The sequence below is a fragment of the Amia ocellicauda genome, chromosome 16 (assembly GCF_036373705.1).
Source record: "Amia ocellicauda isolate fAmiCal2 chromosome 16, fAmiCal2.hap1, whole genome shotgun sequence".
NCBI classification, from domain to species: Eukaryota; Metazoa; Chordata; class Actinopteri; order Amiiformes; family Amiidae; genus Amia; species Amia ocellicauda.
In genome coordinates, this window is record NC_089865.1 from 7856484 (window position 1) to 7872795 (window position 16312).

General features: G+C 34.6%; 1 protein-coding gene across 1 annotated transcript in view; it reads left to right on the top strand.

Annotated features, from left to right (window-relative positions):
* The window catches only part of lrp1bb (low density lipoprotein receptor-related protein 1Bb), a 316016-nt gene that overhangs the window by 36560 nt on the left and 263144 nt on the right, over window positions 1-16312 (top strand). Inside the window, exon 3 of the mRNA XM_066688514.1 lies at window positions 33-170. Within this exon, the coding sequence (XP_066544611.1) occupies window positions 33-170 (138 nt within the window). The remainder of the gene's footprint in view (window positions 1-32; window positions 171-16312) is intronic.

Below are 16312 nucleotides of genomic sequence, written 5' to 3' on the forward strand. Positions count from 1 at the left end.
TGCTGATATTGTCCCTTATTTGTTTGTTTTAGGTGCTGGGGAGGTAGTGGTCAAGTGTCCCCTCAATCACATGCTGTGCATTGGTACCAGGAAGTGCATTCACTATAATAAAATTTGTAATGGAGTTCTGGACTGTGATGATGGGTACGACGAAGGAGTACATTGCAGAGGTGGGTAACTATGATTGGCAGATTTGCGAGCTCTTTTTTTCCTATCTCTCTGTATATGAGTCAAATATTTGGTCCTATCTTTTTAAATTCAAAGCCTTTTGTTTCTCTGAATGTCAGAGTGCATGTCCCTATTTCAGATAGAATGTAAAAATACAGTAGGCCAGATCATTGTAATATAATTTGAGTCTTAATCTGCTCAAAAAAGGATGTTAAAGATTATGGAGATGGCCGGGGGAATGTTGTTTTTCTTTCAGTTGAAACAATAAGAATTGATTATTCTTATAGTTTCCCATTGTCACATTGAATCATATCTGAATCAATAGATCTGCTTCATTGTCTTAGTAATCTAATTCTGAATTCTCAAAACAGTACCTGAATGCTTCCCAATGACACAGGCTACAAGCTGAATTTGTAAAGCCACTTTGAAACCATATGTAATATTTCAAACTGGATTTTAATGAACTCATCAATTATCATATAATGATACTCGATTTGTATAATTTCTTAAAGTGAATCAGACGTTATTCTTTTGTGGTTGCTAGTATCTATACAAATCTGAAGTCTCTCTGTATATACAGGGTCTTGCCAGAAAGACACCACCATTTTAATTGTATATATTTAGCAAAATAATAGACATATATCAAGCTGAGCAGTCTTGGGAGAGTGGAATTATGTGAAAACATTGTCAATATGTGCAACATGGGCAATCAAAATGTTCAATCAAAAGTAATCTTTGAAAATCTTCCATTACTGCAGCCAGAGATTCGTAGGTGCTGATCATGTTAAAATGTCTTGATTCAGTTCTTGTGTGGATTGTTTCTGTAAACAGAATTCTTAGGAAAACCCTATAAGAAGTCATATGGGTTCAGATCTGGAGTCCAGTAATCAGGACCATCCATCCCTGAAACCTGCAGGAACTCAATTAGACAAAACAAGAAACGTGCTTTCATGAAGTTTCATGAAGCACATGTTCACAAGCCTCTTGTGTACTGTGACACCAAACACAATGACGTCATGCATTTCCATAAATATATATAAACTGGAGTTTCTTTTTGAAAGTACCCTATATAAATATATATACCAAGATAATCCTTTACAGGATTCTGTGCCAAATAATTCTTTAACCCTTTGCGGACTGGATCCGACATTGTAAAAATGCAGTTGCGGTCCTGTGTTTGACGCAGTCCGACATCTCTTTAAACACGTCTTTTGCATGGAAAAAGCAGAGCACAGCCTTCAGCAGCCTTTGAAACATCGCGATAAGTTGAAAAACACTCAAAACCTGTGAGAGTCTGTAGCCACAAAGAGGGAGAGATGCAGGCTGTCACTGCAGGCTAAACACGGCCGCATCAGCATCACGGAGTCAGAAAACAGCACGCACATCTGCACAACTGTTACAGATGTTAGAATAAGCAGACATTGAAGTAAATAGTTATTTCGATGAAGGCAGAAATTAGACTATACTTATGCAAAATCTGCAGCAGAAAGCCTGGCTTACTCCCAGATGAATGCTTCAAGAAGTATCATATACTGCAAACATACAGATAGACCATTGAGCATTGCAACACAGTTGTACATTGTATATAGTTTTTAGGTGATTATTTGTTATTGCATATTTTTGTGTATTTTACATATTTCTCTTTCTTTTTTGTTTTCAAACCTCACCACATGTAAATAGTTGTAAACGTTGATGTAAACAGTTTTTTAATGTTTTTAGTGCTGTAAAAAGGGTTAAAATATGAGGGCAAATAAGAGAAAAGAACTCAAAAGTATGTGGTGGTGAGATTACTAAATTTGATTGCAGGTTTAAAGCTTAGGCTCATTTGCTGGAGGCTTTTTCCAGTGCAGCATATACTGACTGCAAAGCATGTGTCTTCATGTGCTGAATAAAAACAACAAAGATGTTTACTTATTGCTGTAATCAATATATTGTGAAAAACTTTGAATCAAAATAATCCAGGTTCTGAAAACAAACACAAGTGGTATATTAAAGCAAATAAACTTGCCTCCAAAGCTATGGACACAAGTCCTCTCTTTTGGCAAGGCTGGTGTCCGTTTCTTTCTGTTAACACCTACATTTAGAGCATAATAGCAGTTTGTAGAGTAGAATCCAGTTAAAATGCTGCGTGAGCTGAAAGTTATATGGGTATGTGGCATTTAAATTGAAAGATGTTGCAGTTCTTGAAGCATGATAAAGGTAACCATCACTATTTGTTGTTTTAATATATATTTTACAGCATTGTTCAACATATTTTCAGGGCATGAATGTATCTGAACATTATTTAGAACTACATGTAATTATTTTTGACAGATATGCTAGTATTATGTACAATGTTGAGTGTCACGCAATTTATAAGATTGTTTTATTTCTCGAATAGTACTGACTGTAAACTACTTTTCCTTTGCCATATCAACTTTTTGTGTTTTTTTGTGTTTGTCTTTTGTTTTTGTATTTCCCAACTTTAATTTCATTCCTTTATTAGCACAATAAAAACATGCCAATAAATCTCTCTCTTGAGATATCTCATCTCTTGAGATGAGTCTATCATAGTGATACTTTCGTTGCTATCTGTACTCTTTACTGTTTAATACACATTCCTCTATAGTACCTCTGCAATTTAAAGGAAAATGTGACATGAATTAAAACCCTGACCCTTTGTCCTTCTTAGAGAAAGGAGGTATACATTATCACATTCAAAACATTATTGATTATTTTGAAAGCTATGCTTGTTTTCCAGATGTTAACCTCTTGTTGATAACAACACTATAGACAGATGTACAGAAGTACCTCCTGTTGGGAGCAATTAGAAAAGCAGCTTAAGGGTATTTGAAACCTTCAGTATCTGTTTAAAACATCTTCAAACTAGACTAGTGATTTTAATTTTTAAGATTGTATATATATATATATATATATATATAGTTATTGCCAAGGACAGAATTCGTACATGTGATTTGACCTTGCTGGTTTATATTATTCACATATTTGAAGGTATGGGACTCTATTTAACTATAAGCATTATTGTGTAATGAATTTTAAATAATTTTAATTTAACTGAATTGTTATTCTGCAATATACTGTATATTGTAATGTTTTACTTTTTACAAGCTAAAAACAGTCATCGAACTAATCAATTATGGTCCTGTGAAAGACATTCATTAGCCTGAGTTCTGAACTTCAATGCAGTTGAATGTCTGTCGATATATATATTTTACTAACACATTACACTGTGGCCAAATTGTGGTCAAATGGAAAAGCAATAACAGAAAGGCAAAAAGTGCTAGTGCTGGATTTAGCTCAACACTAGGGTAAAGCGCTATTTATTCTGCAAAGTGATTTTAGACCCATGTTTTAAACAGTGCTTCGGAAATGGATAAAACATTCAGGTTTCTTATGAATAAAGGATACTATATTGAATTTTGAATGCTGTTGTGGCCAAAGATCTAGGACTGTACTCTAGCCTTATGCTCTGCCCTTCTCAGCAGCAAGATGTCTGAGTAAATAGTTATGGATGTTAAGTATTAAAATGACTTGTATAAATTATGACCAAATATAGCTCTCTTCTAGTCATCACACCTCTAATAAATAAATAAATAAATTCTGAATGTGTAAGCTGTTGTCATGGAAACAGAAACAAATTGGACTTCTTGTGGATAAACCTAAGGGCTTTAAATTGAAGCATTTTGCGGGACAAATGCATATTTAATAATAATAATACATTATATTATTATTATTATTGTTATGGTTCTAGTTTTTTTATTTGTTTCAGTTTTTGTGTATAGTGTATCTAGCTGCTAGACTGTTTTTTGATGTGTGGAAAAATCTGATAAGAATCCTCATTTTCCTTTCTCAGTTTATCCAAGGCTACAAATTTGTTGCATTTCTACAAAAATGACTGAATATATGTGTTTTCTTATTGTAAGGAACTGTAGATTGGTTAAGGATGCTGCAGTGCCAGTTAGTTATGCTACTCAGAATACTATCAAGAATAAATATTTTTTTTCCTTAGTTCCTTAGTTCCTTCCTCTGAATCAATGCATTGCCTCTGTGAACTGAGGTACAGAAAGCATTAGTATTCATAATGAAATAAATACAATTGCAGGGAAGTTAAGCTACCTAAGCAAGCAGATCAAGAATTTGGTATATTGTATTTATGCTATTTCACGGAGACTGGAAAGTTAAAAGTAGCACCCCTCCTCCGCCACTGTCACCCCTGTTTTCTGAGAATAAATGTTCTGGTGAAACTTGGTACTTACTTTCTCCTGTTGCATGTTATCTTAATTTTTCACTTCTATTCTTACAAATTATTTATCATAGCTAGGGGAAATAAATCCCTCTTGTGTGCATAGAATTTCAAATATATTGTTTTGTACTCTTATTTCTAGAAATATATTGGGCATTTTGTAAAACATACATGTAAAATTAATTGGCATACTGCAATGTAATGGTTAAAAAATCATATTCTAATCTTTAAAGTTCCGTAAGTATGTGTCTTTGGTAATTACATATTTGTCTGCAATGGTCTATTAAAATTGAAATCTTTGTTTTCTTGTGTAGACATAAAAAATGACACAGTTTGCCAGCCAGACCAATACAATACCTTTGGCCTTCTGTCAGGTCTATGTATATGAGTTTGACATTATAAAACTGTAGACCAAACATCATCCACGGTTCGAAAAAGTGAAGGAAATCTAGGACATTGTTAGAAGTTTAATGGAACCAGCTGGGGAAGTGGAAAGTTTTCTTTCTTGCTATAAATATACATGATGAATCTCTGGAAGCATGCATTTAATAATATTGCCCATATGGAAAACAACTAACCCTTTTTTGCACTTATTTTTTAAGTGAAACTGTATGAATTATTTACATTGTATGCCACAGGAGATCTGGGAACTAAAACTTCTAATCGGACTATAAAATGAATCCATCCCACCTAGTCTCCTGGTTTATGTATTGAATCATTGCACTGTAGGGATCCATAATAATACACATAACAAAACCTGCAAGAATAAATAGAACCTTTAAAATATTTTATTAAATTGGAGTGTCAATTGTATTTTCTTGTATGTAGATGAGAAAAAAACAAAAAACTCTTTTGCCAAGGTAAAAGAGGGCAATGCCAGAAAAAATACACTATCCATAAGAGCACTTAAATACGCAGCACACGACTCATTCCCTTTGCTGTGATAGTTATGCAACATGGAGGATGTATATATGGCCTGAAAAGACATGTATTTACTGATTTATTATTTGTATATTAACCCACTTCAATACTGTATTTGTCTTTTAAGCCCAATATTTAACAGAAGTTAAGCAGTGGCTTTAACATATTCCTCCGTTATATCAGCTCTGTTGTCTCTTTCAAATGACCTGAGCATAACTTTGCTGGTAAGACTTGGTGGTGTGCATAAATTAGTGCAGCAGAGAGTAGACGAACAGTAATACTTTGTCTAAGGTTCTTGGTTGAATTGTGGGTAACCCATGACAGACGTATTAAGGACCTTCATGACCATTATAATGTACAGTTTGTGTATGCAAAATTTAAGGTAAAACCTTTGGTTCAAGGTGGACGTGTTAGTTAGACCTCCTGTCTTCAGTGGTTAATTAATTGGTGTTACCCAAGGTCATCGTTTAATAGGACAGGCTTTCATCCTCCAAGATTCATGGGTTTCACAGTTTTATACCCCAAAGACTTTTTTAATTACACTTTTAATTTGCTTTTATATAGTCTTTATTTTCAGAATGTTAAATGCACTTTATTTAATTGATGATAACCTGGTTGTTTGTTTATACTTTGTGCAAAGGAGTAGTTGGTGTAATGTAATGAGCATTTCTGCAAATTCTTAATAGAAGTTCAGGTTTTATTTATTTGTTAATTTGAACAATAAAACCATATTATACAAATACGAGAACATTTACACTGTGGTCTCTATTAAAAAAAGAAATAATTACCCAATTAAATACCAAGAAGACCTTTGCTGTTCTCCCTTTTTGTTGCAGAGGTTTAATGCTTAATGAAATGTCTACACTTAACAAAACCCCCAAAGGAATTTTAAATGTTTTAAAATGTCCCTAGGGCCATAAAACATAATACATTACAAATCATGAAATCGGTACATATGCTGGTTTAAGTATACCATTATTTAAAACAGAGGGACTACTGGAAATCTCCAGTTGTGGGGAACAATTCTGATTGAGTTCCCTGCCGTTCATTTCAGGAAGACTATTAATCACAATAGTGCATAATAATCCTTTAATGCATTTTATTATAATTTCTGATTAATTTAGCATTACTTCAGTAATAGTAGCGAAGAGTATGAAACTGTTTATTGTACATTGATGGAGTCCTGGGGTGTACACCTGGAACATTAGCTATTCTCAATATCTTCACGGACCTGTTCAGACTAACCAAACAACCTGAAAAAGACACCAGTTTTGAAAGCAGTAAAAGAAGGTGCTTTAATAATTTAATCATTCAAACATTTGTTTAATTATATTAATATTAAGGACCTCTGTTACTTTTTCTACAAATTATATTGCTTACAACCATATTTGAAGATATCTTCTAACACATTATATTATAATATTTCTAGAAATATGAGCTGCATGTGTACTAACAGTGTAATGACTCACTGATACAAGAGCTATAGGCTCAGTTAAACTGATACCATCCACCACACTGCTACAAAATTATACAATACATGGCAGCTTACTAAATAGAGAATGCAGACCAGATGTCCATAAAGCACTTTGACTAACTTCCTGAATCTGCCTGGGGGCAGAGGCACTGCTTATGTCATTGCAGTACATTCATCACAGCAGTCCAGGGTGCCAACACAAGAGTTTCAGACCTCACTCGTTTTTTTATTTACTAACATAGTGGGTCTGTGTCGCTCTTTTATTCAAAGCACACCTGTATATTAGTACGACAAACCTGCTTTTTACCTGTTTTTACAAATACAAAGAGGCTTAATAATTCTGGTGCATGTGACAGCACCTTTTTTGTATTATGTTACTTAATGCTGCTTCATTTATTTTATTTTATACCATATGGCATGTTTCTCTGCCAGATCCAAACATTTTATCTGGTTTTCTTACTATGTGGCATGTCCAATTTACTATAAAATGATGTCAATATTGTTTTGGTACATTTGCACTATTGCAAAGACTGCTGAATCAACAACCACCACATTCATCTTAAAAGATCACTATTCCTCTCTAATTTTAAGTTCTTTGGCTAACAGGGTGCCTTAAATGTAATATCAGGACACACAACATGAATTATAAAGGCTATTGTAATGTGATCTTTAAGGTTGTGTAAGTGTATTGTTTGGTGATATCTCAACAGTTTGGACATACACATTCTATCTTACAAGGAAGATAAAATAAGAGTTGCAAGTTTTTGCAAACAAAAACTGATGCTGATATTATTATTGGATTGTAGTGTATGATAAAAGGCATATGTTGTTATATACAGTGCCTTGCAAAAGTATTCACGTCTACCAACAATTTAATATTTTAATTACATTTTATGAAGTTAACTTTTTTTCTTAACCATAATATATGTGATACAGATTGAATATTGTCAAAATCCACAATGAAAATATGCAATTTGAACTGATTGCATACGTGTTCAGACCCCTAAGCAATTACTGCTGTGAGTCTTTTTGGATAGGTCTCTACCAGCTTTGCATGATTGGATGCTTTAATTTTTGCCCATTCTTCCTGGCACAATTGCTCCAGTTCTGACAGGTTTATTGATTGACTACATTCTTCATGTGTCATGTGTCGCCATACATGTTCTGTTAGATTCCAGTCTAGCCACTCAAGGACATTCACTTTCTTCTTTTTAATCCATTCCAGTGAGGCTTTGGTATTGTGCTTCAGGTCATTGTTCTGATGAAATGTGAATTTTCAACCCAGTTTTAGTTTCTTGGCTGACTGTAGCAGGGTTTCCACAAGGATTTGCCTGTACTTTGCACTCATCCATTTTACATTCAATCCTGACAAGTTTCCGATTCCCTGCTGACGAGAAACATCCCCATAACATGATTCTGCCACCACCACACTTGACAGTTGGGATGGTGCTGACTGGGTGATTTGTTGTGTTGGGCTTGTAACACTTTGAATTTAGACCAAAATGTTACATTTCTGTCTCATCCGACCACAAAACCTACTGTAATGTCTGCAGTATAATTGACATGCTTTGTCACAAACTCCATACATGATTTGAGATGAGCCTTTTCTGTAATGGCGTCTTTCTTGCCACTCGCCCATATAGGCCAGCTTTCTGTAGGGACTAGGATATTATCAATTAATGAATGCTGGCATGGCATGAATACTGACTCCCCTCTCAGACTGAGAACTTTGCAGATCTTTACAAGTCACTGTTGGCTTCACAGCCCTGCTGCTCAGTCTGGAAGGGCGTCCTGATCTGGGAAACGATTGGTTGGTATGAAGCACATTCTACTTCTTGATGATAGACTTTACCGTACTCAAAGGGATACTCGGTGACTTTGATATTTTCTTTCAACCTTTTATTATATGTTCCTTCTCTACCATTTTATCCCTGACATATTCCCTGCAATAATATTCTATTACTACTTTTCATGCAAGGCATGCCTTTCTAATTCACTGTGTACCTTGTGTGTTGTAATGTGTCAGATCTCAGATTTGGACTGCTGTCACTGGAACACGTGTGAGAGCGCAAAGTTCAGAGTTTCTATTTAGTCATGTCAAGATTTTCTAGTCCATTTAAAAGATGTATTAAAACAGCAAAAACAAGAAAACATGGTAACATAAACACATGTAATTAAGTAAAATTAGTTCAATGACTGTGTTTATCATGAATGTCTCTTATTAAATAACTGTACTGTACCAGGGATAAAAGTGTCTCTGGACCGATTTGTGCGAGTCCTCAATGCAAAATGTAGAGGGTGCATGGCATCTACTGAGATCTTTTCCAACTTCTCCATCAGTGCCCTCTGACATGCACTCACCAGGTCCACCACATCAGCACCAACGATCTGAGCAGCCTGCCTGGCAACTCGCTGTAAGACAGCACAGCGAGAATTTCATTATAATGGATTCATGTACACCATGAGCCCAATTATATTCCTTCAAGCCTGGCTTATGTGAATCCTGTATATTGGTCTCCCTTGCCAAACTACACCTTGCTAAATGTAAATATAATGTCAAAGAATCACAGTCATCTCAGTTTGATTATTTGACAGTATAAATCCCTTAAAAATGAATTCATTTCTAGTTGTTAATGACCTTTTATCAAGCAAAATGTCACGCAACAAAGGAATCACACACTGGCACAAATTCCAATGTAAAAGGGCACTTCTTAATGCTAGATAATACCATAACTTAGTTGATGTCTCAGCCTCCTTCAATATCCAGTCGCACAAGTGTAAATTTACAAAAAATCTAAACTTGCAGCTTCAATTTGTCTACAATAATATTTCAATTCTTGTGTGATCTTTTGTCACAGTGTATTTTAATTGTGGGCTTGAAATTCAAAGTATGCACTGGAGGATTATCATTAATGCCATTTTATTGACAGGAAGCAAAACGTTTTCATTTGTTTGTCAGGAAAGGATTAGCTTGGATTTTGATTAATGTCATTTCTTAATCTATCAGATTTGTGTAAATCATAGGACTATGTTGCTGTCATAAATGTGTCTGTTAAAATTAGTAATTACAAATTCCTGACATTTATATGAATATACCATACCTCTTATAAATACAGACTGTTCTGCTTTCAAGTAAAGCCACTATTAAATTATAGATTTTGTAATGCATATTGATTAGCATTGACTTAAACTACTCCTACTACTACACGCTCACATTTTTATAATATCCTGACTATGTAAAGTGTTGAATTTGTACAATTAGCAGAAAACAATACATAACTTTAATGCTATATATTTTCATTCACATTCTCATTTGTAGCATTGTAGCTACAAACAACATATGTAAAAATAAACCATGAATGGTAAAGTTTTCTTTTTGTGATGCTGATTTTCAAATAAATTACTTTGATCATTTCCATTCACTGCCCACATTTCTCATGCTTGTAATAATTTTATAGTATATATCACTTTCTGATGCATCTGCAGTAAAGAATATTTGATATGATTAATTTATCAAACTTGCATCTATGGTAGATGTGAAACCATTGAGAATAACTTTATTTATAATAGATAAGAGATATTGGGAGAAAAAAAAAGTCAAGTCCTTTTTTAACAAAGCACAATTTGCATATAATTACATATGTTATGCCTATGAACTACCACCCACAAGCTGTTTGAACCTCTACAATATCCTAGTTGCCAAATGAGAAACATGTTTTTTCTTTCTTTCTTCGATGTATGATGTATGGGAAAATATATATCAAAAGGCACATAAATAGAGCTAAGCGTTAACATAATAATTACATGTTTGACATCTGATATTTATTTTAAGGATCTGCAATGAGGACTTAATTATAATTGTGGTTATAATCGCCTGCATTGTTCACTCCTCTTGCAGCTTTTCCTTTTTGATTAAATTCCCACATTTATCTCTTGGAGAGTTGCCCTGACTAGGTAAATAAATGTATCTTACACTGAGTTTCAGTACTTGCGTGAAGTATTTTGGGAATGAGCTCTGCCTGATGTTTTAAATCTACTTTGCAACAAGCAAGTGAGAGTTATACAAGAGGTAAATGGACTTTAGTAAAACATCATCAAATCTCAATGTAGGAAGATTGTAAAGTAGCAGAGATGCTCCTGTGGTATATGTATACACACCATGCTGGCACAATGTTGGCTTCACTGCGTCTGTTTTAGTTGAGGCAGGAGAAAGATTTCACACATTTCTGCAAGCTAGAAATATTCTCATTTTTGATTAATATAATATTTGGATATTTGCCGTTTTGTTTTTACTTTGAAACTGATGCAAGACAAATGCTTTATTTACAAGGGAGAATAAATTACTCAAGGGCTAAACACAGGGCTAAACCAAATGAAAATTGTGACTCCTCACAAACTTGTTTAGTTTATTGTCAAAAGCCACTTTCTACTGATAAATCAAAATGCAATTTAGTACAAGGTTGTAATTTGTTTTGTGTGTAGGTCAAAGTCTTGATTTGGTCCAGCAAGCACATAGTTACAAGCCAAGGAAAACAAACAAAAGACTTTTACAAAAGCCTCTGATGTCAATAATCATGAATGTAGCTGCTTCAGCCATTATCCTGTGACTTTCTCTGATTCTCTTTCTCTTTCATAAGTATCTACATGTTTTATCTTAGGATTATACATTTATATTTTTTACAAGGAGAGGTCTCATTTCATACCCACCACCCTAACATAAGACTGCAGTCACTGACATAATATGGACTTTAATGTAACATTAATACAACTGTGACATAGATATCTAGTATGCAACTTTATTTTGTAACAGTTTTAAATCATGGATTTTACTAAAATCCATGAGAAAACGGAATCCGAGGCAAAATCTATGCCGATAATGATTCATTTGAAAAGACGTAGCTTAGGACCTTGGCCCCCTAGGGGGTACTATTCTGTCTCTGGTCAGAGTTAAACATTGAATCATTTTTTTGATATGTGTAAAGATTCCTTTCACTTTGAAATTGGCAGGTGTGAAACCACTTTAAAAGGCATATAAAACTGTGCCTGGATGATTCAGGAATGTGGCCTTTCTTCCATAATTAAATGAAAACATTTTTTCTACTCAGCTGCATATCAATAGAAGTGAATTTTTAGAGATATTAAGTAAAATGAGACTGCCCTGATGAGGGTTTTTGAAGTGACTTTATTTAGACTGTTGATACTGGTTCATAGTCTTTTAGTGAGTTGCATAGGATAGAATATTACTGGATTAAGGTTACAGGACTCACTGACACACAAGTAATGCTTTGGAATGGGTTTCGTTTTTGTTTGTCATAAAGATGACAGTTGGTTCTCACTGTGTTGGTATTCTTTGAAATAGATGATTTAAAGTATAGGGTTCCACAAGAATCACCCATTGGTCAAATGCCCTTTAATGGTTATATGCTCCTTCTAAGATCAATCATCAGTGATCATGACCTCTTCTGTTTTCTGATTGCTGTTCAATAATGTTATTTTCCTTCCATGGCAAGGATAATAGTACATCTCTGTTTGTTTCTCAGTGACATCCATACATTGCTGACAATTGTTTCAAAATAAAAGGTGTTATTGGTGGGCAATATTGAACACATTTTCCCTGGTTGATATCCTTCTTTTCCTGTTACTCTGATGGACCACTGTAATATTGTGTTTGCTGGGATCCCTAGTTAAAAACAACAACAACAGTTAGACGGCAATACTTTAAACAGAATGTTCCCTCACACTCTTTGTTCACAGTTATATTTAGGATTGGCATTAAGATTCAGCTTACGGTTAATAAAGCTCTTTGTGGCTTCAGGCCTTCTTATCTTCAGGAATTGCTGAGTCCTTGCTTTCTTTTCCTCACCTTGAGTTCTCAAAGTGACAGGTTGTTGGTAATTCCTGAAAATCGTTTTAAAATCTGGCAGCACAATGGCTTATGGACATCATGCTCTTTGTCTTCAGAGCTTTTTTGCAAACCACATTAGGAATACTATAAAGTAAAATCTTTTAAATCTAAATGGAAAAAATATATTTTTTGAATTGGCCTTTACTCAATGACCAACAACTTTTTGTGTTTTATTGTAAAGCACCTTGGCATGCTTGCACCGAAGAGCACATTATGAAATCCAAATTAGTTTGTGGTGGTGTTGTACTATATAAGGTCACGACATAATACAACAGTTTATGCATTGATGTCAGTAAATAATCATTTGCAGATTTTAGTTGGGTTAATTCTTTTAATTTTTTAATACTTTCTCTCATTTATATAATTGTCGCAATATGTAGAAAGTTAAAGTAGTAAACAAGTAAATAAATCTCGGCAAAGCTTTGCATCATAAAAGGTGAAAGCATTTTTTGTTAGTACTTTAGTTAATAATAGGGAAAAGCTGTAATATGTCATTAATAAGGAAAATAAGTGTGTTAACTAGTGCTAGGCCTACATGTAAGGACAATCAGAAAATGACACACAAAGTGTTTTCACACTTATAGCCCGGTTGTCTGGTCCTGCCTCTTGAGATAGCTCCAATTTTCAATTATTTCATTTAATTAACTTTCCAATGCTGTTAATTAAAAACAAACAAACAAACAATACCCCCCTAGGGAAGCACGATAAGATGTACCCCCACCCCACTAATGCTTTGCAATGTGTACCCATGACTAAAATGCCAAGTTATTTTCCCTTTCTGTTGCCTCTCATAAATTACAGACCCCAGTTATCCCACTGGATCCAATCAATTTGCATATTTGTGGAATTTAGAATTAATACATGTAAACTGTGATTTAATAGAATTCAAAATGAAAGAATAATAACTTTATTAATGCCCAGCAAGTGATGCATTGTTAGAAATTGTATGCAAAATGTGTGCAATGTGACAACCGATCACAAAGGGCAGATGACTTAACATCCTTTCAGAAATTAGAATATTAGAATACCGAGTTCATTTTGAGGAGAGAAGAGATCCTGAGATGAAAGACAGAGAGAGAATGAAGAGACAGCAATTTACAATCCCCATTCATAGCGACAAGTGAATTACCTGATTATGCTGCTCATAACTTAAAATACTTTAAACCATGTGAATTTATCATATTTTGTTGTTTTTGTGTTTGTGTTTTTGCCCGTGAGGCTATTTTGTATTGTGGAAACTTGGGGTCACCACCTCAGGGCTGGGAACTACTTCTACAGAGAATGCAAATTCACATCTTTACAAATGGCCGAGATATCTGGCTTTCCCAGAGTTCTGCTGTAATACAGTAAGCCTCTAATAGACATCTGTTCAGAGACCACTTTTGTGGAGCTTGTGAATACTGAATCCATCTAAATACCTTTATAATCCTGGCTTTCCCTTATCTCAAAAGTACCAAATGTTAGAATACTTAAAAAGAATTTCTAGTGGCTTTATGTATTTAATGTGTCAAGAGGACAGATGCTCACTTGTCCGTCAACTCCAACTGCTACACTACGTTTATGAATTAATATTTGTTGGAGACGTTTTGGGACCCAGTCATGGTTTACAGACTTTAAATCACTATATATATGAGCAAAAATGTGTTCTAAAAAAGTTTCTTATCTGTACCTGAAAATGAAACCGCAACTGAGAAAAGTTCTGTAGTTTTCTATTAGCACGTGGGTCAAAGTTTTGATTTAATCTGGCCTTCAGTGACCCTTTTAAAAGCTTTTTATTTGTCCCACTCCATCTTCATAGACAATGAAAGCTCCATTCTGTCTGGAAGTGATTCACAAACCTCCATGCTTGGCATTCCACAACTTTTTAATCCCGATGCTTATGGTCTGGATGACAGATAAGCCATGCTTTTAGAGAACATTTAGAAGTTTCAATATCCTGTACATTTTTCTGTCCAATTGTAAAGAAACTGCCTTGCACAGCTCAGTTAACCATTGTGTTTAAACACTTTATTAAGCTTTTTAATCACATAATGTATGTGCTTCTCAGATTATTTTTGGAATTCTCAGAACTTCACTTAATTGCACATGTCATTGTATCGTTAATCTGAATAAACACAACACACTTGTGTTTAAATGCATAACTACATTGCTACATCATAAATGAAAAATGCAGCTGATCCTTTGATTGAAGAATATCACATGCCCCAATGCCAGCTACCAAACACTGGCATTTAATAATTTATATCTAGTAACTACACCTCTATCCCGATCTTACCAAAAAATCTTACTGTGTCATAGGTGAAACTGCATTATATCGAACTTTGCTGTGGAATCGAGCATTTCCCGTAATTAGTCAGCAGATCATTTTTGTTATAACTAATACGCTGTATGCAGTAAATAAATCTGCTCTACAATGATTCAATTGTATCGCCTTTGTTAAATTACAACACTCATTTGATAAACTTACTTAAAAGATATTGTAGCGTGTCAGGGGGATACCCTCTCAACTAGTTCTATGTGTGGTGTTATAGTGTTATACGTGATTAGTCTTGTTGGGGACTAATTTCTCTTACATATAGGCATAGGGATGCACCATATTCAGTGGGAGCACTAGGGCACCTTGTGTGTAATTGTGGTTTTGTGGGGTTTTGAGGAATCGGCTCCCAGAGAGTGTAGCTACCCATCGCTGTCCACTCTTACTGCGATATACACTGCAAATAAATGTAAATACACCCCTACTCACTTTGAGTCCTTATTCAGAGCACATTACAATACAGAGTATGAAAAAAAACAGTTACAGTACTAAACACTGATAAATGCAACCATGTGGGCTGGGTGTCATCATACATTATTTTTTTGGTCTGCATGTAATGTTTAGGAAAATTTAAAATTCACTAGAATATCAGAAAACTTTTTAAATTACACATCCCTAGAAATTGTTGTAAAAGAAGATGTAGGTATTTAGGTAACACATAGGAGCTTTGTTCACTTTCTGACTTAGCTACCAACTATGTTATATGTAGATTGTTAAGTAATATGAACTGTTAAATATAAATAAAAATGGAGAAGGGGATTTTTTTTTTTACATTGATTAAATGGTAAATACACTGCTCAAAAACATTAAGGGAATGCTTAAATCACACATCGAATCTCGATGAACGAAATATATTAAAGATCAAAATCTTTACTGTACATTGTGTAATTCGTTGAGAACAAATTTACGTAACAACGGTCAGTGGAAACCAAAATCACCAACCGATTGAGGGCTTGATTCAAACTCACACTGAAAAAGTAAACAATTGAAATCACAAGCTGTTCCAACTTGTGTGAATTTAATTACAGCAATTCATAATGTGACTCAGTAGTGTGTATGGCCCCCACGTGCCTGTATGCACTCTCGACAACGTCTGGGCATGCTCCTGATGAAACGGCGGATGGTGTCCTGGGGGATCTCCTCCCAGACTTGGATCAGGGCATCAGTGAGCTCCTGGACAGTCTGTGGCACTACTTGGTGGTGTCGGATGCACTAATACATAACATCCCAAAGGTTCTCAATTGGATTCAGGTCTGGGGAATGTGAGGGCCAGTCAATGGCATCAAT